Source organism: Nesoenas mayeri (assembly GCF_963082525.1).
Source record: "Nesoenas mayeri genome assembly, chromosome: 5".
Lineage (NCBI taxonomy): Eukaryota > Metazoa > Chordata > Aves > Columbiformes > Columbidae > Nesoenas > Nesoenas mayeri.
In genome coordinates, this window is record NC_137548.1 from 4,024,815 (window position 1) to 4,050,550 (window position 25,736).

A 25,736-nucleotide genomic window follows, 5' to 3' on the forward strand; every position below is an offset into this window, starting at 1 on the left:
CACCCCAACTCTCTCAGCCTGTCCTCCCAGCAGAGCTGTTCCAGCCTTGGATCATTCCTGTGGCTCCTCTGGCCGCTCTCCAGCAGGTCCATGTGTGTCCTGTGCTGAGGACCCAGAGCTGGATGCAGAACTCCAGGTGGGGTCTCAAAAGACATGACTTTTTTGAAAACAGAATAGCCTTAAATTAAATCATTGCTCACAGGGGGCTGCAAAAACAGAGATACCACTGGAAAAAATATCTGCAAGGGAAGGACAGCAGCAAACGAAAGTAACGATGGTTTCCTCCCCCTAGGGAGCACTAGCAACCCTGCCCCAGCTGAGAATAAGCCATTTCGTTGCAATTTGAGGTTTATCACTTTGGACTGAGGCTCCTCTCAAAGGACCAGATGCTCCTCATTGCACTTGATGAAGCAGGTGGGAGAAATTAAGGGCACATTACACCTGCTTGCTAAAAAGCAACGGCTAGAGGTGGAGCATTACCTTTGCAAGGCCAAAGTCGCAGCTCTGACTCCCCATTTATCTCCAGCCCTGTAGAGGGGAGCAGGCTATTTTTGGAGGCTCATGTAAAGCGCATGAGAGCACCCCGATTTCTTTACCACTTCCAGAGGATGGAGCAAACCCCGGCGTGGCAGGGAAAAGGCTCAAAAGGGTAAAAATCGTTGTATATAAAAGCCAGCTGTGCGAGGCTCTGCTCTCCGATGAGCTGCACCTGCACCGCTGCGGGCCCTCAGGGTTAAAGTGAGGCCGGGGGGCGGTGTTTGGGGTCCCGGGCGGGCGGTTGCGCACATGGACGATGTGTCGCCGCTGGAGCGGTACCTGGAGCGCTGCGGCGGGCAGGTAGGCCAGGGGAGATTATTAAAAAGTAGGATTAAAATAAAACTCTTTGAAGCTGCGTTGGCCGGGAATCGAACCCGGGTCAACTGCTTGGAAGGCAGCTATGCTCACCACTATACCACCAACGCTGCGGCGAACGAATAGCCCCCCCGCACCTTAAGTCTAGCACGGTCCTGACTGAGCTGAGCTTGGTTAAGCCGGGCTGTCTAGTGAATTTTGCCGCCTTGCGGAGCTCCTCTCTGCCCCCGGACAGCCTAGCCGCCTCCTCCAGTCCGGCCTTGAGTAGAGTGATACTGGGATATAGTGGTCCAGCGCTGCTGGGAGGATGGAGAAGCCGTGGAGGGGCTCTCTGCTGGAGGAGGTTTTTCTCATCTGCTGCTGTGCCTAAAGTCTTGCTATGGAGTGGTGTTTGTGAGGGCCAGGCTGTGCACCACAGTGCCTTGGTGCTGAGGGGGGCAGGAGGCTCAGATCTTTTCATGCTGGTTGGTAAATGTTTGCAAAAACTTTGGGGTTTTTTATATGAAACAACCATCCTGGGCTGAGGTGGTTGTAGAGGCAACAGGGTGAGGGACTAGAAGAGGACTGGGCTCCACAACTGGGCATCATCTTCACCCAGGGAATCACACAGAATCACAGAATGTCAGGGATCGGAAGGGACCTCAAAAGCTCATCCGGTGCAATCCCCCTGCCGGAGCAGGAACACCCAGATGAGGTTACACAGGAACACAGCTTGTTTTATGTGCCTCCTCTTGTAAACTGCTTTTCAGCTCAGAAAATCATTTTTGCACAGGCTGTTTAAATCCAGAGACTTCCCAGTGGCAGTCAGTACAGCCCTCTGCATATGGCCCTATAAAGTATATCATGTGGTGAGGTATAACCAGGGGTTTACAAATGCTGCTGAGCTTTTTGTATTTCAGGCTTGCTGGAACACTTGATAATAGCAACAATGTGTGGGATACCACTGCAGAAAGGAGAAAAAAATGAGTCTGTTGCTTAAAGCAGCTGGATTTGATTTTTGATTTCTGTGTACCTGGGTTGCAGGGATTCCTGCAGTGAGAGTGAAAATGGCTGTTTCCCCTTGAGCTGCCCCAAACTGGAGTGATCTCAGACAGGATCTATGTGTGAAATCTCCTTCCTGGGGCTGCTGGGAGATGTCCAAAGCGCTATGCAGTTGACGGGGCCTTCAGCGGAGTTAATTAACCCAGAGTCTATAGCAATAGCCCTTGGCAGCCAGCCTGATATAAACATGGTCTTGTGCCCCCTTTCACAGCCTCTGAGCATCTGGCTAACAAGAAGGCAATCTTCCCCAGCGCTTAACCCTATAAAGGCTTTAGTTTTGTGAAAACTTGATGAGAAAGAAACAGAAAGCAAATCTTCCTGTCTCCTTTATGCATTTTACTCCTCTGATGCTTTTCTTGATTTGTTTTTCAGCTGTTTAATGCTTCCAGGCTACCATTTCTCCATCAGTTTCTTTCTTTAAGCTATGCCGCAAACTGTCTGCTTTACATCTCTTCTGTATTTCTTATATTCTCTGATGCCTCTGCTATGATGTGCAACAAGTCCTACAGGCTCACAGTGATGAGGCTGTTTTTGTGCCACCTTCTCTGCATCACAGTTCATACAAAACTTCCTAATTAGCTCCTGTACTACTAAGTTTTACTCCACTGGAGGCCTTGCAGAGGTTGTGCCTTCCTTTCCCTATTGCTAACTGGAAGAATATCTGTTTTAAACAGATATATTTTAGCTATTCCATAGCTTATTGTTATTTGTAACTGTTAATACATTTGTATCTGACCTCTCAATGCTTAGTGCTCATGGGTCCTGTTTCCTGGAGAGCTGAAGTGTTAAGGTGTACTTAGTTTTATTCAGTAGCCTTCTGCCCTAAATGATCTTGTATGGGGCTCTGCACCTAGAAGTCAGTTTTAGAAGCAAGTTTTGAGCCTGGGTGTTCATGATGCTTTCAAAGCTAGACCTGATCATGTTGGTATTCAAGCTAGCAAAGGTTCTCTGGGAGGATTTGTCTCTTGGTGAGGGTTTTCCAAGTGCCTACAGACAAATATACTGCCGAGTAAGTGGGAGCAGAGATCTCTGTGTGCGTGGTTGTGTTCATTGAGTTAACTAGCACAGAAGATAGAGCAGCACTAGCTCAGGGCTGGAAAGCATCAATCTGGAAACCCCACTCAAGCTCGGGAAGTTGCTGCCAATTGGAGGGTCTCGGTCTTGTGCGCTTTCCCCTGTTCTGTTTTGCGCTTGGATTGTTCAAGTCCTTCTGTGTCTCAATCCCAAAAATGCTTAAATGAGCACAAAACCTCTTGTATGGATCACCTGGTCCAGGCTGTCACTTGCGGTGGATATTGGCAGAAATCAACTTCTTGGAAGAAGATTTCCACTAACTAGAGGCTTAAGCCCTAATGCATAAGGGAATAAATCCTTTCCTAGACTCTTGCCTCCTCAATGTTATAGTTTTTAATAATAAATACCTGATAAAGAAGGACATTAGTATGCAAGAACTTGCGGATATGTTGCATGCTTGATCTGGGAAAGGATGCTGGCTTTGCTGACTGTGTCTCAAACTAAACTGGTGACCTCCAGCAGCTGAAAAGAAGAAATTCTTCACGATTCTGTGAGCTGCTGCCCTCTGTTGCATAAACCCAGCACAACACTGACACTGTCCCCTGGTAGCAAGTAGAGGAAATAGTAATATACTGAATGGGAGTTGAAGCCAGCCAGAAAATTCCTTGGAAAAAGTCATGAGCGATGGTGTTGGTTATGTGCAGAACTGAGGCACAGCAACAGCTGTGAAGGGCAAGGTGCCAACACTGTTCCTCCAGTCACTGCTGGAGGTACAATATATAGTATTTCCCAGGTTGTGGTATTACAGGAGTACTCTAGACCGCCTTTGAAGTGTGGTGGGGAAATGCATATCTCTGCTCTCAAAGCTATCTGGATTTTTATATGCTGATAGACAAGCAAATGGCACACTCTCAAATCTTAAGACTATCCTTTGCTATAATATGTATGGGGAAAGATGACTGAAACTCCTAAGTGAATAGAAGATTGACCTTAATTTAGTCTCCCTATTAATGTTTTAATACAAGATCCTTAATGACACTTTTTTTTTAATTCAAGGATGACCTCTCCACCAGTCTTCAGCTGTTTACTCCCATGAGCCCTTACGATGTAGACCTTCCAATTCAAGCAACTGAAGATGTGTTGTACGGTTCTCAATTTAATCAGCCCAAAGAGCTTCCTACAGACTTCTCCACTGTGGATCTCAGCTTTCTTGCAGATATCACCCAAGACAACAAAGAACAAAATCTCTCTGAAGATGGTAGTGAAATGCAAGAAGAACTTGATGAGTCAATACCAAGAAAGGAGGACAGCAGTGGCATGGATGAAAGCAGCTTGTCGAACCCAGATGCAACTCAACCATCTCCTGAAGCATCTGACTCGTGTCCTTTGACACCAATGACTCCGATGACCCCAGTGACATCTGCATCAGAAAGCTCTGGCATAGTTCCTCAGTTACAGTAAGTTTACGTATTGTATATGCTATATATATATGAAATAGTCATAGTTTCACTTAAGCACTGTTCTGACTTCTCATTTGGAGATTGTAGCAATCATGGTTTGGTCTTAAATAAGTCCACTCAAAAAAGAGTAGAGGTGCAGCTATTCCTCTTTGAGAATAGGTGGAGCAAATGAACTGATAACATCAGAAGGCAACTAGATATTGTGCTCATCAGTGCAATATATAAACAGAAAGTGGCACAGAACAATACCCAGCTTAGCAAAACGGGGGAGAGTGAGCTTGATAAATATGCTAGGGGAGTATCTGAAATGCCTCTGGCTGCTTAAGGGGGAAAAGTCTCTTACGGGAGACAGGAGGTGAAGTCTCCCCATGGGAGAAGTGTTTGACAGAAACTATTTATGTACAGTATGTGCTGCTGCTTACCTCAGTCTGCAGGACAAAAAGACAAAAATACTTGAAAAGGAGGATTTAATCCAGCAAGGAGGATGTTAAGGATGACAGCAGACTCCAGGGCTTTACAGATGTCAGTCTGAACTGAGCAAGAGAAAGGGGCATGGAAAGAAGTGATAGTAATCCTGGCCTTGGTAGGTCCTGTCCTGTCTAGGCTAGAGCATTTATGGAGTAGTTGATACCTGTAGAGAATAAAATACCTTTTCCTACCTCGAAGTGCTGTAGTAACTCTGTCAACACTTGGTAATGGTTTGATTCAAAGCTGTAAAAGACCTCAGTGATGTAGTTCTTGGAAGACACACAAACTTTAGTATTTGGGGACTAATAATTTCATACCTTGTTATATCTCCTCCCGTGAGAAACTGTAATTTTGGTATTGAATTACTTAAGTTTTGCCAAAAGTAGCTTAATACTAGAGTGGGAAAGAGGTAGGCAGGAAATCATTTGATGGCAATTATTAATTGGAGTGTGACTTCACGTTAAGCTATTAACATTGGGGGTGGGCTCTGCAGTGGCTTGCTTTTGCAATAAGAGAATTCCTCTCTTATTCCTCAGGAATATAGTGTCGACTGTAAACTTGGCTTGTAAACTAGATCTGAAGAACATAGCTCTGCATGCCAGAAATGCAGAGTATAACCCAAAGGTAAGTCTTAAAGACTCAAAGCTTTACCTGTGTCCCCCTTTTCTCAGTGCTGCTGGGTTCTAACATATAGACTCACCATGAGCTTTGTCCCTTTTCTAATCGCACTGTCTTGGTCCATAGGGGAAAACCACAAAATTCTGCAGCTGGGGCCTTTTACATTAAAAGAAATATAGGGGACCACAAGGATGTTATTTATTTTCCTTGGAATAAAACCCTAGCAATGGGACGTTACTAAGCTATTTAAGGAAGGAGATGAATTCTCCCACTTGTGGCCAGCTACCTACAACTGAAAGGGCTCGAGCAGCCCTCACTGAGGGGGTTAAAACTCATGCCTGAATTGAAGAACATTACTGGATTCAGACTTTCACATGATAATTCTAGCAAGTGACCTAGACTGTAGAAACTTACTGGGAACAGATTGGGTTTCTGTAAGTGATTTCAGACTGCTCAGCAAAATACAAGGGACAAAGCAAGGGTCCCGTGACTGTAGGCTTAAGCCCCCTTGTCCTAGGAGGGGTGGAAAATAATTTGGGGTGGCGAAAAAACCCACTTAGACAAAGTAAGTGCATGCTGTGTTGAGCTTTAAAAGTGACAATGCTTGAAAGAATGAACAGTGATACGGTACCGGCTAAATCCCTCAGCTGGACTGCGACGTCTTCCTTTGAATTTGTAGAGGTTTGCTGCTGTCATCATGAGAATCAGGGAACCACGAACAACAGCCCTCATCTTCAGTTCAGGAAAAATGGTCTGCACAGGAGCTAAAAGGTTGGTTGGTTTTTTCCTTCTCTCTAAAAGTCTGGATCTTGCAACTATGCCTATATTCTAATGAAATAAGTTAGAAAACCTTGTTTAAATTATCTAGCAAAGGGCTGTCATAATTGCAAGAAAAAAAAGCAGCACTGGTATTGAAAAAGTCTAGCTTAATGATGGCAGCTTAGTAATTACCGAACTGTCTGCTTCTGTACCTGAACACAGATTGAGCTGAGCAGCAACTAGTGGAAAAGCTGCTAAAGTGCCCAGGAATTGTTAAGAGGTTACTTGCATTTCTCACTGACTTTAAAGCAAGTTGGGATGTAACTTGTGTATATCAAGTCTCTCTTCAGTGCCTGTGTTCACTAGTCAGTACATCCGCCTCTAGAGAAAAGGGGAATTGTGGAAAAGTAGAGATTATTTCTGTACTTGGAAGGTCTTTCCCCCAAGTTCAGCAGAATCCCAGAATGTGAGGGGTTGGAAGGGACCTGGAAAGCTCATCCAGTGCAATCCCTCCATGGAGCAGGAACACACAGATGAGGTTACACAGGAAGGTGTCCAGGCGGGTTGGAATGTCTGCAGAGAAGGAGACTCCACAACACCCCTGAGCAGCCTGGGCCAGGCTCTGCCACCCTGACCATGAAGAAGTTTCTTCTCAAATTTAAGTGAAACACAGTTTGTATCCATTACCCCTTGTCCTATCACTGGTTGTCACCGAGAAGAGCCTGGCTCCATCCTCCTGACACTCACCCTTTATGTATCTGTAAACATTAATGAGCTCACCCCTCAGTCTCCTCTTCTCCAAGCAGCTGCCTTGGTTTTTGTGTTTCTAAAGTGTCAATGAGAGAATGCATTAACTTACATCTTAGGAAACTTCTTCTCCAACCCCTACCATCATCCCCAACTAGCCAGATGATTGTACTGGTGTTTGTGGTCCATCTCTTAGATCAGCTTTGAGAAGCTGTTGTAAGGAACTGAGAAAGAAACCTCTGAAGAGGGGAACTCCTGAGTGATGCAACATGTTCCAGTGTGTCCAAACAGACCACAGGAAAGCGAATGACGAAGTGTCCTTTTCCTTTTCGCTCAGTGAAGTGGTTCTGGCGAGACACGTTTGCTATTTTGAGCAGTAGCAGATCTTCTTCTGGAGGATAGATTAGCATGGTGGTGGCTCTAAACTGACTTCCAGCTTGACAGCAGAGGAAAGCACTAATTGAAGCTGCTTTTCCCCTTCTGCTCTTCCTTCAGTGAGGAGCAATCGCGGCTTGCAGCCAGAAAATATGCACGTGTGGTGCAGAAGCTTGGGTTTCCTGCCAAGTTCCTGGACTTCAAGATCCAGAACATGGTTGGGAGCTGTGACGTGAGGTTCCCCATCTGGCTGGAAGGTTTGGTTCTCACTCACCAGCAGTTCAGCAGGTAGGTGGAAGGCAGAGTTACAACCCCCTGCAACTTGGAGCGGTGTCTTTGTAAGATACAAACAAGACTCAAATCCTGAGGCTGTGCAAGTCTGGGAAAAGAAAATAAAACAATAATTAGATATCGAATATCAAGCAAAAGATGTGCTCACTGGTTCAGCAAGCACAGAGTGGCTGCAGATGCCATGTGTTAGAGTAAAGACAATAAAGGTTCATCTTCTGCAATAACTCCTATTCAGAGTGGGGCACAGGCCAAAATGACCCTTTTCTTAATTGCAAGGATGATGTACAGCAACAAACAGCAAAGCTCCCAGTACTAAAAACTGCAACTGACACAATTAAACGGTGAATTGTGAATAAACTGCCCTCCACTGTCATATTTACTGTCTTCTCCTCACAGGGCCACCATAAACCAGGGGTGTCAAACTCTTTTCAGTGGGGGTTGCATCGGCCTCCTGGTTGCCTTCAGAGAGCCAAATGTAATTTTAGGACTGGATAAATGTAACTATTCCTACATTTATCCCGAAACCATTGGGGGCTGGACTAGATGAGCTTTGAAGGTCCCTTCCAAGCAAACTTTTGTATGATTCTACGATAAATATCAATTATAGAACTCTTGCAACCGATAGCATACTGCGCAAGTGTTCGGTCACTTCTAGGACAAATTGGATGCACGTTAGATCTGATGAAGATGAAGGGTTGAAAGACTGCAAGGATCACCTGGTTTATTTGCTCAATAGGTTAATGAAGATATTATCTTGTAGAGAAGCTCAAATATTTTACCGTTCTTTATTGTTCACGCAGTCTTTGCTGTTGCTGCATGTCAGCAATGCACACTGGAGATTTGCATTAACCTGAGCAGGGCTGGTGATCACAATTTTACCGCTCTCCTGTTACTTCCAAATGCGATATCAAATCTTAGTGGGTATTTTTCTTCACTGCAGACTGTGTCAATAGGAAAATAACCACCCTTGATTAAACACTTCAGGTTTAATTGGAGCAGATCCTAAGCTACTTGAGCCTGGTCTATGCCTGTGCTTCATTTTGAACCTTTAATACTAAGTGGGCTTCTTAACTCCTATCAAACCAGCTGCCTATCTGCAAGGAAAAGGTTTCTAAGCTGTGGGCATGAAGCCAGACTCCAGCTGCAAAATAGAGAACTGAAAATATGGTTTGTTCCTGGCATATCACCTCAGTTTTGTCTGTCTGGATGACTCATTAGCCATTGAGTTCAATAAACCTGCAGCTGAGTGGTGGGCAAGCTGTGCCTGCATGATGAGCTTGTTCAGAACTAGTTACTGCCAGCACTGAGGAAAGGAGGAAGATTTTAGCACTGATGAAAATCTAAATTCAGTTGTATCACAGTATGTTTGGGATTGGAAGGGACCTCAAAAGATCATCTAGTCCAATCCCCCTGCTGGAGCAGGAACGCCCAGGTGAGGTCGCACAGGAACATGTCCAGGTGGGTTTTGAATGTCTGCAGAGAAGGAGACTCCACAACCCCCCTGGGCAGCCTGGGCCAGTGTCTGTCACCCTTACTGAGAAGAAGTTTTTTCTCAAATTTAAGTGGAACCTTTTGTGTTCCAGCTTGATCCCATTACCCCTTGTCCTATCATTGTTTGCCACCGAGAAGAGCCTGGCTCCATCCTCGTGGCACTCACCCTTTATATATTTATAAACATTAATAAGGTCACCCCTCAGTCTCCTCTTCTCCAAACTAAAGAGACCCAGCTCCCTCAGCCTTTCCTCATAAGGGAGGTGCTCCACTCCCTTAATCATCTTTGTTGCCCTACGCTGGACCCTCTCCAGCAGTTCCCGTCATTCTTAAACCGAGGGGCCCAGAACTGGACACAATATTCCAGATGTGGTCTCACCGGGGCAGAGTAGAGGGGAAGGAGGACCTCTCTTGATCTACTAACCATCCCCCTTCTAATACACCCCAGGATGCCATTGGCCTTCCTGGCCACAAGGGCCCAGTGCTGGCTCATGGTCATCCTGTTGTCCACCAGGACCCCCAGGTCCCTTTCCCCTACACTGCTCTCTAATAGGTAATTTCCCAACCTATACTGGAACCTGGGGTTGTTCCTGCCCAGATGCAGGACTCTACACTTTCCCTTGTTAAATTTCATCAGGTTATTCCCCGCCCAGCTCTCCAGTTTGTCCAGGTCTCGCTGGATGGCAGCACAGCCTTCTGGCGTGTCAGCCACTCCTCCCAGCTTAGTGTCATCAGCAAACTTGCTGATAGTACACTCTATTATTATCTTTTATTAGCACTGCATTTAATATTTTGCATTTAATTTGGGGACTGAATATATATTAAAGATTCATTTGGCTGTCATCTTGACTTAGTTGCACAAGATGCTTCCTGGTAAGGGCTCTTTGCAGACTAAGAAGGGTTGTTTGAAGGCTACAAGAATGGTTTTGATGCTTTGGAAAATGAGATTCAGATGTGGCTCAGAAATATTTACAAATAAGCATGAAGAACTCACACCAGCTCCAGCTGGGATTACCGGGTTTCCCTTGATGTCTGAAATCTGACCTGTCTTTCTCTGGTTAGGTAGCTAAAAATCTATTTAATTACTCTATTGTTGGTATGATTAAAAAGCACTTTATGCATACAACACTGAAACAGTAATTGCACTTTACTAATCTTACCTGCTTGCTTTGAAACAGCTACGAACCTGAACTGTTTCCTGGCCTTATTTATAGGATGGTCAAACCAAGAATAGTGCTGCTTATCTTTGTGTCTGGAAAAGTTGTACTGACTGGTAAGTGGTGTCCCTCTGGGTATCTGTAATTACGTGCTACCACATCTTCTAAGAAAGGATTTAAATTGAACATTAGCTAAACTGATATCTTGCCACAGTAAAGCCACTCTTTTTTTTATGCTTACTGCTGCTAATCTGTTTTCTGCAGATAAAAATATTAGTATAGTTGCACTAGACTTTCATATTGCTTGATATAGTGTCACAGATTTCCATGTTGTTAAACTTGAGTATTTTTGTTTTGTTGACACATGGCATTGCGTTTTCAATGTACAGAATCCCAACAGGATGCTGACATGCCAGTAACTCCTCAGTCACTTAAATGTGAATATCACAATAAGCAATTTAAAATTGCTTGGACAGGAAGCAAACTTCTTAAAACACTTCACTGAAAACATTTAGCAAGGGTTATTAGAGGAAAGGGTGGAGATCTAAGAACTTGTTCTAGACTGTTTGGCAAAATGCTCGTGAGACAAAAGCCTTGCTAAGTGTGCCCAGATACCTGTACCTCCAATCCCATATCAAAAATGTTAATTCCTGAGTGTACGCACCTAATACTTTTTGTAATGCTCCTTAAAATACTTGTATTCAGACATATTGAAAGGTAAATGGTATTTATTCCCAGAGGACTTGAATGCTAGATGTATATTCACAACACAGCTCTGAGATGCAAAAGATGAAAGAGAAGCACCTGCCTTTAGCCAGGGAATTACAATAACTACTGAAGAATGGGGCCTGCAGTACAAAGCTTAAATATGTCCCCCCCACACCTCATTAGGCCCAGTAAAATCATACTGGGCTGCACTTGCATTTTTGGGTGCACTAATTGTAACACCCTTGAGTGCAGCAGGACTAAGGTAAGTTCTTGCCCTTCTTCCCATCACCCACTAAACCTGATCTCAGCTGCTTTGAAATCACATGTGCTTTGACAGTTGAAAAATATATATATATATATTTTTTTTTAAAAAACTGGTTAGAACTGGAAGAGGGGAAATATCAAACTGCAGATCAACTTCCACTGTTGGAATAAATGCCTCTCATTGCTTGTTTCTGTCTTTCCAGTTTATCAACAGGCAGAGCTCTTACTGTCAAGCAGATAACCCTGTGGTTTATCTCAGTGGCTTTTTCCTCAGATTCAATGTTTTGCACTGGTTAAGAGGAGCCAACTGCTGTTTTGCTTCCACAGATTGAATAAAGCTGGTCTAGTCCTAAAGCAAAGCAAGCTGGAAATTGTTCCCTGTGAGGCAGGGAAATTCTGCCTTAAAATATTAACTCACTTTTAAAGTTGCTTTTGAGCTCTTGTATTTCTTCATGGTTTGTGATCTTATCATTAAGTTTGAGTTGCAATCAGTTATCAACACTGTTAAGAATTAACCTGTTTGGGGATGGGGGGCTGCTTTATTTGTTTGCTTTGGTTTGTTTTTTTTTTTCCCCAAATGTCTTTCTAGGAGCAAAAGAGCGTTCTGAAATCTATGAGGCATTTGAGAACATCTACCCCATTCTAAAAGGTTTCAAGAAAGCATCATAATGTGGCCAATAAAGCAACTTGGAGTAACACGTGAGTTTGTGTCATTACATGTGGAACAGAGACGGGTGTTCCTGGACCCAGTTTGTACCATTGTGGATTATTAAGTAAATGATGCTCTACTGAATGTTATAAATGCTGATGCTTTAGTTGTTAGGAGTTGTTTTGGTTGTGTTTTTTTTGTTGTTTTTGTGTGTGTGGTGTGTGTTATGGTTTGATTGTTCTGTTGTGTGGGTTTGTTGTTCTCTTTTTACTTTCAGATTAATTATCTGTAGTCCACTTGAGTTCTGACAACTTCTGTCCAACTGGAAAAAAGTTGCCAAATGAACGCACTTCTAATATAATGTGTATTAAGGTAGCACTTACATGGTTTCTATTACAAAATACTTTTGTGTTTTCCCCTGAAAAGCTGCACTTCAAACCAGCTTTATCAAAACCCCAATTTTAAGTGTACCAAACCTTGCTCCTGCTGTGTTGTATTTTCATGTTGAAACTCAAAATATATTTTTGTCTACAATATAGCTTACAAAATCCAGCATGAGCTGATTTTGGTGTTTTGAAGACTGAAGACTCATTGTAGAGGACAAACTGAATCCCTCTGATCCTACTAGTTAGATAAACTCTTATATATAATGGTGGAGACATTCAAGGCCTCTGAACATACCTAGAATGTGTGTGGGTAGAGGGGGTAACTAATCAAGTTACCTAATTTGGCATGACACAAATTAGATTTTAACAAAATTATACCGTTTGTGTTACTGAAGTCCCCTCAGATGATGGGGGTTTGTTTGGCCCAGACAAAAATACGCTGCTTAGGAACTGCCTTTAAAATACACTTGAGGAAAATACAAGGAGTCTTGGATGTTCAGGACTTGATTATCCAGGTTATTTAATCAGAATTCTGCCCGACTTAGTAATTTTGGAGCTAAAACAATGGGGTTCTTGTGCTTATTTTAATCTGAGTGACCTCAAGGCTTCCTTTGTGAAAGGTGTCACACTCAGACTGGTGATGTGGCTGGGAACAGTGTGAAGAGTATCCCTCAACTCTTCTGGTACCTTCTGTGATTCTGTGGAAGCAACTTTCTGGTTTTGTTGGGTGGGGTTTTGTTTCTTTGCTGTTTGTGGGGTTTGTTTTCTGCTATTGTTGTTGTTTGTGGGTGGTTGTATTTTGGGTTGTGGTTTTTTTTTTTTTTGGGGGGGGGAGATGTTTAGTGTTTTGTGTGTCTATTTTTGTTTATGGTGGTGTGTTTGAGTGTTGTTGGTTTTGGTTGTGTGGGGTTTTTGTGTGTTAGTTGGGTTTTTTGTTATTGTTTTGTTTGGTTTGTTGGTTTGGGTTTCGTTTTGTTTTCCTCCCAGAACACGGTTATGGTGCTGCTGGCATTTGTCCACTGTCCTCCCCTTGTCCCCTGCTGAAGAGGGGACAGATGTGTCAGGAATGTCCCTGAGCCACTAGAGGCTGCTGTTAGATGACTTGAGCTCAACCCAGGGCAAAAGCCACTTCTCTCCTGGATGGAAATGCACAATATTGGGCAATGGCTTCATCCAGAACGGGGTGTCACGGTCTTGCTGGGCTTAGTTTTGCTGTTGCAACTTCATTTCTGATTCTGTGAGGATGTGATTTCAATCTCTGTGTCTGGAATATGTCTCACAAGCACTTTTATAACCGTCTGTCTGCTCCTCTGGAAAAAAGTTTGAGAAACTTCATGCGCTTCCTTATGATAAACTGGTCCTAACTATGTTATCAGTTTCTTTGTCACAGTCAAACTGTGGATTTCCACACTCAAATCTATTTTAAACACAGGCTTACTTTTCTGTTTGTTCTCTAATGCTGTAGACTTTCCGTGGCTACGGGTGGGACTTTATTTGCGCTGTAGGTGTAATTGCTGATAAGCTTGAGTTACAATAATCTTCAGCAAGTGAAAACCAACCTGTGCTTACTGGGATGCTGGGAGAAGTTTGAGATGAGCCTTCTCCAAGAAATTCCATTTTACTTGAGAACTTGTCACATAATTTCACAAGTAAAGTTAATGCTTTTTAAAAGCATGGATAAAGTCTTAGAGATAAGAAATGGGCTCTGTGCCTTTTCACTGAGATACTGATAATGTTCACTATGGTAACTCTTGACTTAAGAGAGACAGTCTTGGTTCTACCTTAGTAGTGCTGGTCACAGTAGTGTTTTGTAGCACTTAGATATACTAGGAAGGGGAAATAATATAGGTTGGGATTATTATTTTTAACTGGAACATTTTGGGGTGTTTTGCTCTTGTGGAGTTTTTTTGTTGTGTTTTGTGTTTTCTTAAGGGGTATTGTTTTAAGTTATTCTGTTTTATGCAAACTCTGTTTCTCTTCTAATTGCCTGGTGTTTGCCACTCTACCCTTGCACACAGGACTGGCTTTCAAGATATTGTAAAAGCTGATCTCATATCCATTTAACCCTTGACTCAGGCTCCAACCTTGAGGCTGGGGTGAGGAAACCAACCGGCCTGTCACTCTTGAGGATGTATCAATATTTGCCCCTTGTACAAATTGTTCTTGGTGTTATTGAAAAATATGATTGGCAGGTATATGTAATCCACGTGGCAGTGCTATCGCTGGGCTATGGTGCAGATGTCCATTCTGGGACAGCAGTGAGGACAATTGCAGCTTGGGCCCCATCACTGGTCAGGGTGTCATGGAATTGTCCCTTCCAGCCAAAATTAGTCTGTTTTTTAAGGTCATCTAGTCTAACCCCCTGCAGTGCTGCCTCTCCTGGGTTACAGACCTGCATGATGTTCATGTGAATGGCAGCAGAACCCAACCACACTGCTTATTGTGGGTTTTAGTACCTTTTCTGCCTGTTCTTGCAGAGATACTGCTTCTATGTGGACCTTTCTGTTAACAGCTCAGCCAGGTATGTTCTATTCTGTGTGTGTCCTACTGAGTAGGCTGATATAATGAGTGCTCAGAGAAGGGCACTGGTACCCTGATTTTAGGTGTCCTTTTGTAGAAATGAAGCATTTTTACCTCTTGGATAGTTATATTGAAAAATGCTTAATTCAGAAAAGCTTAAAAGAAAAATCAAATGCTTTCAATTTGCTTAGACACAAAGGAGGATCCTTTTGAAATCCTTCCTTTGGGCTCTAAAAGTGCCTCTTCTCTCCCTAAGGAGTGCACCAGGTACCTTCATAAGTGAAGAGATAAATCAAGGCCAGGAGGCAACACATAGTCTGAAGAGACGTGTGCAGTTGTCCAGGAGGAACAGTCTTGAATAAGTCTGAGATCAATAATCCTTTATGGAAAGTGGCATATGAATTTCTGTGCAAGACCTTTGCTTTTGCTGAGCCTCTCTAGTTTATACAACCTTGTCCAAATTAAGCCTGTCAGCTTGCAAATGTTTTAAAGGAGCTGATGCTTGAGGCTTATTGCTGACCTTTTGTTTCTGACTTGGTGGGGTGGAGCATCCCTTTCCTAGGATGAAGCAGTATAGGGAGAAAAAAACAAACAAACCCAAATACAGAACAGTGGATGCTGTCTACTTTTACTTAATTCATATTTTGATCTTTTGCAAATGCAAGAAAACAGCACAATTTCCTTACCAGTCATCCCTCCCTCCTCTACAGAATCCATAGGTTCTTTTTTGCTACACTGTATTCATAATAACAGAACAAAAAAATAAAACCCCCAGCTTAATCCCTGAATTTGTATCGTATTGTTAGCACAAAGTCCTTATTGGTCTCTTTTTTTTTGTACTAATTAATTTCAACTTGAATGTGGATAAATGTAGTCTTACCTATGCTGAAGTTCATATTCATTAATATACTTCCAAATGTTCTTGGCAGTACAAAGCTAAAAGGCATTTAAATATTCTGTGTAATAGGGGTTCTAAAATTTCATACAAGTGGACATGCTAGCATTTGACTTTAATTTTGTGTGGAATGTTATCAAAAGCTTTCTAGACAAAAGCCACCATTTTCTGTTGATCAGGCATCATACCACTAGCAACTGCGTATTGAGATTGTTGATGTTTGGACAGGATCTTAAAGGTCTTTTTGAATCAAAATGATTCCAAGATTCCTTCAGCAGGTGCTGCAGACAGACTGGGAGAAGAAAAACCAAAATGGTTATTTTTAAGGCCATGACTGAGTCTAGTTCTGGGCTCCCTGGTTTAAGAACAAGGAATTACTGGAGGGACTCCATGGGAGGGAGGGACACGAAGATGCTGAGGGGTCTGGAGCATCTTTGTGATGAGGAGACACTGAGAGAGCTGGGGCTGTTCAGCTGGAGAAGAGAAACTGAGAGGGATCTGATCAATGGGATCAATATCTCAGGGTGGGTGTCAGAGGATGGACCAGACTCTGTTCAGTGGTGCCCAGCGCCAGGGTGAGGGGCAATGGGCACAGACTGAAACACAGGAGGGTCCATCTGAACATGAGCAGAAACTTGTTTGCTGGGAGGCGCCAGAGCCTGGCCCAGGCTGCCCAGAGCGGGTGTGGAGTCTCCTGCTCTGAGACATTCAAACCCCCTGGACCCACCTGTGTGATGCGCTCTGTGACCCTGCGTGAGCAGGTGGGCCGGTCTGGCCGATCTCCAGAGGTCTCCGGTTCTGTGAGGACGCCGCTTCCCCGCCCGCCGCCTCCTTCCCGCCCTCCCACCGCTTCCCACAATGCCCGGCGCCAACACAAAGTCCCACGTGACCGGCGGCGCGCGGAGCCCATCATGGCGTCTCCCAGCGGCTGCCGGCCCCAGCCCGGCGGGCAGGGCGGCGGGGCCGGGCCCGGGCCGGCGGCTCTGCGGGGCAACGAGGAGGACGCCGAAGGGCTGTACGTGGCGGTGGAGCGGTGCCCGCTTTGTAACACCACCCGCCGCCGCCTCACCTGCGCCAAGTGCGTCCAGAGCGGCGACTTCGTCTTCTTCGACGGCCGCGACTCCGAGAGGTACCGAGCGGCCCTGAGGGGATGGGGCGGGAGGCGAGGGAGCGGGACACCCTCCCCCGGGCCTGCCCCGCCGCCGGGGGGCCGCCCCGCCTCACCTCGCACCGCGGCTGTCGGCTGCCCCTCCCCCCGCTCCCCTCAGGATGGGGGGGGACGGTTTGTCCCCCTTGTCCCCCTTGTCCCCCCTTGTCCCCTCTTCCCTGCCCCTTGTACCCCCTTCCCCGCCATTCAACCGCTGCCCCGGGCCGGGGGGTGGTAACCGGAGTTCTGGGGAACGGTCCTGGGACCGCCTGAGGGGGTTCACCCTATACAGGCTGAGCAGGACCCACAGCACCTTTCTCATAGTAACAATGCTAACAATAACCATACTAATAATAATATAACGCCCTCACTGAGGTGCAGCCGTCAACCCGTGTTCGATGTATTTGGTAGAAGCTCCAGACAGTTCAGTGCAAAAAGAGCTGTGCGGTGGGATACTTGAAACGCTTTGTCTGTTTTTCGGCAGCACACGTTGTGTTTTAAATCGTTAAATAAAATCAGGAAGGTGTGCAAGAAAACAGCACCTTTTAAAATCTTATCTATATAAATAGTCCTAATTGTAAGCCCCATTTTGGAATTACAAAAAATACGCCACTTGAGTTAATCACGCTCCTTTTTGCGAAGCGCTGGCTCTGCGGGAGGGCGGCTGAATGAGCAATACGCCAATAAGCAAATATTCTCATTATATGACTCAGATGCAGATCGTCCCCCCATAGCTGTGGTTCACAACGTGTCCATCTCAGATCCTAAAAACACTACACCCAGCACCGTCTCCGGAATAACTCTGATTTCTGGCCAATGCCATTTTTGTGGTTCTTCGTTTGTAGCTTCGTTAGCAGCTGTTGGGAGTGATTTCTTGAACTATTTTGGGAAGGCGGTGAGCAGCGTGTGGTCCTCGCACTAAAGGCTCTTTGTGTCCTTCTGCTGAACACGAGAACAGCCGAGGGGATGGAGGTGTCTTTATTCCATTAACATTAGTGGGAGTGGGCAGAGAACGTCAAGCCAGTGTGCATCAACCTGCAAAATTAAGACCTTAGTCTGCCGCTGGATGGGTTTTCTTTGTTTTTTACATGAAAGATTGTGCCATGGAACCACAAACTGTATTTAGTCTTTCTAAAATAGACGGAAAACTTGTGTTTGTGTGAGACTGCTCAGGGTTATCCGCAACTTCCGTGAAAAAATTTGGTTTGGAGTTCGGAACAAAAACCAACTATTTTTTGTCCTGCCCCTTTTGTAGCCTTAAGATTTTGGGTAAACATCTAGCTTAATTATAGAAGTTCAACTGTTGTCTTTGTTACAGTGGAACCACTGTCATTCTCTGCTAACCAAGGCTTAAGGAATTTCTTTACCCACCAGAAAAATGAAACCATAAAGAAGCAGCTTTAGCCAAAGTACCAGGAGCAACAGCTTGTTGGAAAAACAAAACACAAAACAAAGCAAACACACAAACCCACAAACACAAAGAACCCCAAACACACAAAAAAACCCCCACCCTTTATATCTTCCTCGTATATTCTCATGTAAGACAAGATCAGCTTTTCAGTCTGCTAGTTTTCACTGCACCCTCCTAAGATTTAACTGTCCCATTTATCTATGGCTAGAAGACATTCAGTATATTTATGCTGTGTTTTTTGAATGCGGGACATATTTTTGCCTTTTTTGTCCTTTTTTTTTTCTGTTGTGCCCCTCTGCCTGGACATCATGTTCCCATCCACATCTACAGCCCCCATTCAGAACCTTTCCTTGAAAACAGCAGCTTTGCGTTAATAAATTAAAGGAACAGCGTAACATATACGAATAACACAATAACATAAGCGTGCTTGGTTGCAGCAGGGGCAGAACCCTGTAAAGCTCGGGTTTCTTGTTCTTTTGAGGATAATGGAAGCACTTATTTATTTTATTTTAAACTGTACTTAAAATATTTTGTCTGCATTCTGTAATACGTAAAATGATGGATACAAAAGCGAGAGCGAGCCTGTGATTTCAGAGGTCGGTTTTCTTTGTTTCTCCGTAAGCAGCGAGCGGGTGTCTATGAATTTCTTGCGATGTGAGCAGAGAGAGGGAGCGACTTTTGCAACGGTGACCGCACAACGTAGCGAAGTCATGCGGGGACAGGTGCAGTGAACTGGCGGGATTTCAGGCTGCCTTTGCTGTCATCGTTATTTATTTGTTTGGTTTACGCCTTCTAGTAATAGCTGGGTTAATTTTAGAGCGGCAAGGAGGCCGACAGGATCGTGACAAGGGCTTTTCTGTGCGACTCTGTTATAAGCACGGTGCGAGTAATCGAGAATGTGGAAGCCTCCTGTTTGTCTTTTTGAAGTGTGGCAGGTTGGGGAAAAGGATTGTTCTCTCTCTTATGAAAGTAAAGAGAACGAGTGTTACTCCTTGTATCCAATGGTGGTTTATTTTTAGAAATTCTTTGTGATTTTTCCTAATAAGAAGAGAAATAATTTCACGTTCGAACAGCGAGATTTATTTCAGATTCCTTTTCATTGGACTACTTTGTGTGCAATCTTTTATAATAGCTACAGTAAGATCGAAGTCGTTCATACGTCTGGCAAAAATCACACCCTGCATCTGTGAGGGGGAGAGACTGAGGAGCTGTTAAGATTAATTATTGAAGCGCAGCTACAATTAAGGATGAGTAATCCGGAAGTCCTCCCGTAAAATAATCACTGACGTTCTTTTCATTAGTAATGTGTTGTATATCCGAAAGCTAAGCCAGCATCTTGGCGTTGGCTCTAACTCAGGGTCTCTTCTTCCTCTCAGGACTTCACTCCAGCCTGTCATACACGTAAAATACATGCTGTGAATTTATAAGCGACCCAAATTGCTTTGCTTTATACATCTGCAGATGGCAAAAGCCAAAGACAATATAATTGTGATGTCTAAGCCTGTCTGGCTTCTCTAAGCTGGGGGTTATGATTAGGAATGGTGACTTTTTGCAGCAATTATGTTTTATTATAGTGAATAAGTACAGTAATGACTGCATCTGTTGCTGTCCTCAACTCCTTCAGTATTGATGTATTCCTATAGATTAAGAATTCCTCCTTTCTTGTTGCTTCTCTATAATTATGAACATGTGGAAATAAGCCAGGTAGCCATAGAAAATCTCAGCTTAACACGATAAGACTTGAGGAAAGAGAAGCATTTAATGGATAATTTGAGATGTTGAGTTCTCTGCTTCTCTCAGTTTACATTTTATGGGAGTTCCTATAATAGTTCATCCAACATGTTGTTTCTTTTCCAAATTAGGAGGCTGTAGATACATAGAGAAAAATCAGTTATACTATGCAATGCAATTAAAATTAGGGCTATATAAAGAAATGGAAATGCTTGCTTAGGAGAAACCTGCTAAAGAAGTTTGTAGGAGCTACTTTGAGGCAGTTGCCGAAGCGCGTGGTTAGCGGTCATTTTTACAGGGCTTTCCCAAATATTTCTGCCTTCCCTCCCCAGCAAGAACTTAAATTAAGTCTCAGATTCTTGACAGATCATTCAACTTTTCGCCGATGCAACGGACGTGATTTGGGCAGCTGCGTTGAGTCGGACTCCGTGCCCATCAACCCGGCTTTGAAAACAAGGATTGCCAAAGCGCCGCAGCTCCCGCTCCCTGTGTCAGTGCCTGGCGGTGCGTTTCTGCACCAGGTTATTTTTGGTTGCAGCCAAAGGTCAGGGCTACAGTAGGTGTGTGTGATCGTGGTAAACAGGAGCCTGGTACAAGGTGCTCTTTGCAATTTCCACGATGACTGGTGGGGTGAGGACACACAGGAGGAACGAACGGGCTCTGGTTGCGCCACATTCCTCCAGCTCACGTGTGGCCTCCGGCTTGTACACCAAGCACCTGCGTTTGGTTTGTTTTGGAAGGAAAACAGGTAGTTTTTGGTCAGCTACAAAGGCAGCAGCCGGTTGTTTTGTTGTTGTTTTAATGCTACTGTCATCTGGAAGGGTGATTACACATTTTCTGAACCCAAGGTTAGTGCCCAACCTTTCAGATTGCAGCAATTCAAGGGGAAAAAAATGAGTTTTAAAGGTTTACCTGAAATCAAACCCACGGAGTTGAGCAGATAGAAAGAGGCCCAAGGTGTCATCCTGTCAAGCCTTACTTTATAATTTTTTCTAAATAACGCTTAGATATCCCTGGAATAAGGGACTTAGTGGGTTTTATGCGAATCATTAGATTTTTTGTTAGGATGAAATTGTCAATTCTACGTGATTTGGAGGGAAATTAGTGCATTGTTTCTCCATACATGGACTTAACCCAAGACGCACTGTTGAGACGGAGAGCAGGACAGTGCTGCAACATGGCAAGCGCAGAGAAAGCTGGGAAGCCATATGCTGGCAGAACACAAAGCACATTTGCTATTTTTTTTAAGTCTAAATCTCTTGGCTGTCTCTGCTGTTTGCTCTTTCTGTCAGCTTTGTCACTTCATGCTTCATTGTAATTTCTCAATATGTGTTGTTCATACTTACTTTAGATGTATTTCTCAGTGCATTGTGGAGCGTGGAGGGGAGGAGAATGTGGTTGCTGCGTGTTCAAAGGGTTGAAACAGTGGTCAGCTCTTTGCAGTCCTCTTACCTGAGACATTGGTTGAAGCTGAACTCAAGCAGACACTTGAGTCATGGACTCATGGAAGCCGCAAGTGCCTCAGAAATAAAGAGAAGACAATGCAACTTATTGCTGTTGCAAATACAAGAAAGCTTTGGCTGTCATGTAAAAGGCTTGAGAGAGCGTTATCCTGTTTGGACCCATTAATGAATAAAGTGTGAGACACACGATGGGAGAAAATACAGTGTGTGGTGTGTGAAAGTCTGTGTTTCCCACCGCCAGAGCGGACCCAGCTCAAACCATCACAGCTTGTGAAATCACACAGTTCAGACTCACTGTGGTATCTGAGGTAGTTCTTTAATTTCTCCAGCCACTAAAGGTTTTTAGAGTACTATTTTTCTTTGTACACAAAATATTGATATTGCTAAGCTATAAGTCTTCTCAAAATAGCAAGTTATTTGCTTACAAGTTCTGACAAGCTGATGTTTCCTCAGCTTAGAGGTTCTGTTGCAATTCCTGTGAGACAGATGCTCTAGAATTCTGCAAGAGTTTTATATGTTTAGCCATTGCTTCCCAAGATGAAGACAGATAGTTGAGGTTTAGAGACTCCCACAAGCTCCGATCCCTTTATTGTTTTCAAACAACTTACAATGCCATGTTGTGCGAAATATCAATAAAGCCCATTTAATCTCTTCCAGGTTTTCGGACAAGAAAGAAAGGCTGATGCATCTTAAAAACAAACAGAGGGAATTCCAAAAACAGTAAGTTGTAGTTATTAAATGAAAATAAACTATAAGAACTCTCAGAAACATACAAGTCTCTCTAATGCGCTATTGTTGGAGGCAGATGTAGACATTAAATTTTCCATCATGTTTTTTCTTCTAGTGTTTTGAAGGCCATGGAAGGGAAGGAGATAACTGATCAGCTGGTGAGTTGTTCATGTGCCCCATGGGTTTTTAAACTCTCTGAATTCCTAGATCATACAGTTTAAAATTAACATCTACCTTGAGGGCGTTGTGTTGCTTTCCCCAAAAACCCATTGTAACCAAAACTGAAATAGGCTCTGCGAGCAGAGTGTTCCACACCATCAATATTTTTCATTTCTTCCTAGATATTTGCTCAGTATAATAAACTAATTGAATTTATACTAAGCATTCAATTTTTTGGTGGCATTCTGCGCACAAAACGGCAAATGAAATATTTATTTGTTCGTCTGATGCAATTAAAAGCATCCCGCTACTTTTGTGCTAAAGCTGCTGGCTTTGTTGTTAATCATTAGTCAGGGTGCTTGAAGTCGTTTGTGCCCTAGAGCTGCTGAATGTTCTTTTTTTGGTTTTCAGAGATGGAAAATAATGTCTTGCAAGATGAGGATTGAGCAGCTGAAACAGACCATTTGCAAAGAAAATGATGAAATGACAAGATGTGAGTAATGCCTGTGCTTTTGTGATGTGCAAAACTCTGTGCTTTGGAGTGAAAAATCAATCGATGCGAATTTGAGTGTTAGTTTTAAAAAATGGTGGATTTCCGAAACCATCACTTCTTAAATCAGCTCAAACGCAAATCGGTGAGTGGAGTTTAGCCTTTTTATGCTTGGGTTTTAATTAGCGAACAGTAGACATTATTCAGCTGGATGGAGATGGTTTTGCAGCAGCTTTAAAACTAAATGCTTAGCAGGCGATGACTCTGGCTTTGTCCCTAGAGATGACCTTATTCAGTATAGCGTTTCTGATTGCTTCCTCTCAAAAAAGAGGAGCAAACAGCTCTGCAGCTGTTACAAATTTCATGTCACTGATGAATTTTAACCCTCACCTGTCTAGAAATTGTAAATTCCTGCTTGAGCAAGACTGAAATATGGCATAGGCTGGGGAGCTGTTACCATTCAGCAGCTTCAGTTTTGCAACTCATTAAATATTTTATGCACGAGAGATTTATAGGGTCATTTCTCAGAAGAGAATATGCAGCACTCCTGACAACCTACATGCAAAGGAAAAATAGGGAGCGTATTCAGAAGCATATTGATTAAGTTAGGAACGCTTTTATGACTTGAAATTCAAGAGGAGCCACAGAAAGAGTGGAAGCACAGGGAATAGTTATAAAGGAATAGCTGCAAGCTTGCGGTGATAACACCAAAAAGGCTGAGATGTGAAATGATTTTCAACTAATAAGGAGGATGGATGTTAACAAATGTATAATAAGAAAAAGATGAGAAAATATGCAAGCCTATTAGCTAACAGGAAATACCAAATAACAGTGCAGAGAAGTCTGAAGCATTCAGCTCCTTCTTTGCTTCGTCCTCGCACGAAGAAAATGTGATCAGCTGCTTAGCCAGATGAAATTTTACATCATGAGAGGGCACCAGACTAAGGAAAGATGACAGCCAGCTAAATATTATGTTGATCGTACGGCCTTGAAATCAAGATTCACCTTAGGGAACTTAAGGAAGAAGCTGAAGGAGTCCATGGAGCACTTGGGAACACATGAAGGAGAGAAGATGTCCCAGGAAACAGGGTGAAAACAGCATCTTTTTTCCAAGGGTAGAGGAAGAACTGGTGACGCAGTCAGAGGCTTATAATAGGATGACTGTCTTGTAGGTAGTTAGAAGGTAAGGAAATGAAAAACAGGCGTTGCTTTGTTAAGAAAAGGCCATATCAAATTAACCACTTGTCTGAGGGTCAAGTGGAGGATGAAGATGCAACACACCTTGTCACTGGGCACTACCCCAGACTGGCTCACGAGCAAGAAAAGACATTTTCTCTGGGTGTAATAACTGTGAAGTTGACAGCAAAGGCTCGAAAGGGGGTGATACTTGTCAAACTGAGGAGGTGAGACAGGTGGAGCTCAGCAGGAACCAGCTCTTGGCCCGGTTTTATTCAGCATTTTCCATAATGGCTTGTGTGGTAGAATAGAAGGTGGGATGGAGGAAGCCAAGGTGGACAATGATACGACTTCTGTGGAGAGCAGTATCACATTCAAAATTGTACAGATAAATTGACAATGTCATCTGAAAAGAACAAAGTCAAGTGCACCATGTTTAGGAAAGAGAAATAAATATAATCAAAACCCAAAGTGGGGGATGATGGTGAGATTGGACAGGAAAGGATGTGGGGATTTACAAATTAAATAAAAAATAATCAATCTAACGCTGCTCCAGAAAGGTTCAGACCTTATTCTGGGTTTTACTTACATGAGCATTGTATTGAAGGTGGAAACAATTATCCTGCTGTTCCCAGTATTGTTGCTGCCTCAGTGGAAATCTGGAGTCCAGTTTGAGCAACTTAAGAAAGGTACAAATCAACTGGACAAAGTCTGGAAGAGAATATTGGGAATAACACACAAGGAATGGTCAAGAAATGGTTTGGTTTAGAGAAGAGGAAGGTAAAAGCTTTTCAGTAGGTAGAAGATTATTAGGGAGAAGATAATAAGTACTTTTTGCCTTTAGCCTGTGAAGAAAGGAGAAGAAGAAATTGATGAGACTTTGGGCAATTTTGTCACCTTTTCTGCAAAAGCAGCTCTGAAGGTGGCAAAATGTTAGGACCAACTGGGGAGTGAAGTTCTTCCACTTTCCTGCTCTTCTGTAAAGTGTATTATCTGCAGCTTCTCTGATTCACACTCAACTTGATTAGATTTAACCTGTTAACTGACCTGTGGCCCAACCAGATTGTTGTTAGCTGAGTTACCTCAAAACTGCCCTTGCAGATAGACCCTGAATCAACTTTTGCTGTGAGTAGCCAGTAGATCAGGAACTCAATTCACTCTTTCTCTTCTCTTGCCACATCATAGTTCATTTTTCTGAAATAAGAACAATTTCTAGAACCTTGGTCTCCTGCTTTTGCAGTTGACTGGATAACACAGTAATTGGTGCTTCTTAAAATAAGGTTTTAAAATGTGTGTGTTTGCCCTGTGTCTGTGGAAAACAATTCAAGGAGACAATCTTGCAAATGTCTGGCAGAGATCGGTGTGCCTACTCTTGCATTTGTCAGGTAGCATAGATGTGTGGGACATAGTGGTGTCCTGAAATACTGCTGGGGACAATTGTAATCACCTCATAAACCGGGTCATAAAGCAGAGGTGCTATGCCAAAAAAAAAAAGGACAGTTGTTTCTGCACCGGGCCTGCTAAAGAGGAAACGTGTGCAGTGTTCTCTGCTTCTCAAATAATTGCTGTTGGACCTGCAGAAAAGGGAGTTGACTCTGTGAAAATGGAGCCTTTCAAGTACAAGATGAATGTGAAAATTGAACAGATGGACATTTGACTCCTCCTCTGTCTCTTATTCTTTATGCAAAGGGAGAGTTTGGGGATATGAATTCAAGCATTAATTGATTTTTGTGTT

At 43.5% G+C, this 25,736-nt stretch overlaps 2 protein-coding genes across 4 annotated transcripts in view; both read left to right on the plus strand.

Moving 5' to 3' along the window:
• Positions 1 to 786: 786 nt before the first annotated feature.
• Positions 787 to 12,214, plus strand: TBPL2 (TATA-box binding protein like 2; the record flags this gene model as incomplete). Its single annotated transcript, XM_080345713.1, has 7 exons — positions 787 to 837; positions 3,958 to 4,364; positions 5,372 to 5,459; positions 6,133 to 6,224; positions 7,455 to 7,622; positions 10,295 to 10,389; positions 11,835 to 12,214. 7 exons carry the CDS (start codon positions 787 to 789, stop codon positions 11,912 to 11,914), a joined length of 981 nt encoding a protein of 326 aa, XP_080201839.1. The 3' UTR covers positions 11,915 to 12,214.
• Positions 12,215 to 16,576: 4,362 nt separating this feature from the next.
• The window catches only part of ATG14 (autophagy related 14), a gene marked incomplete at its 5' end in the record, with an annotated part of 31,134 nt that continues 21,974 nt past the window's right edge, over positions 16,577 to 25,736 (plus strand). For 2 of the 3 annotated variants that reach the window (XR_013922174.1, XM_080345126.1), the window contains 4 exons: positions 16,607 to 16,824; positions 22,105 to 22,167; positions 22,292 to 22,334; positions 22,747 to 22,828. Coding sequence is in view for 1 of the 3 variants with exons in the window: in XM_080345126.1 (XP_080201252.1) it covers positions 16,607 to 16,824; positions 22,105 to 22,167; positions 22,292 to 22,334; positions 22,747 to 22,828 (406 nt within the window). Of the gene's footprint in view, positions 16,825 to 22,104; positions 22,168 to 22,291; positions 22,335 to 22,746; positions 22,829 to 25,736 lie in introns of all 3 variants that reach the window. The other variant, XR_013922173.1, reaches the window with a different exon arrangement.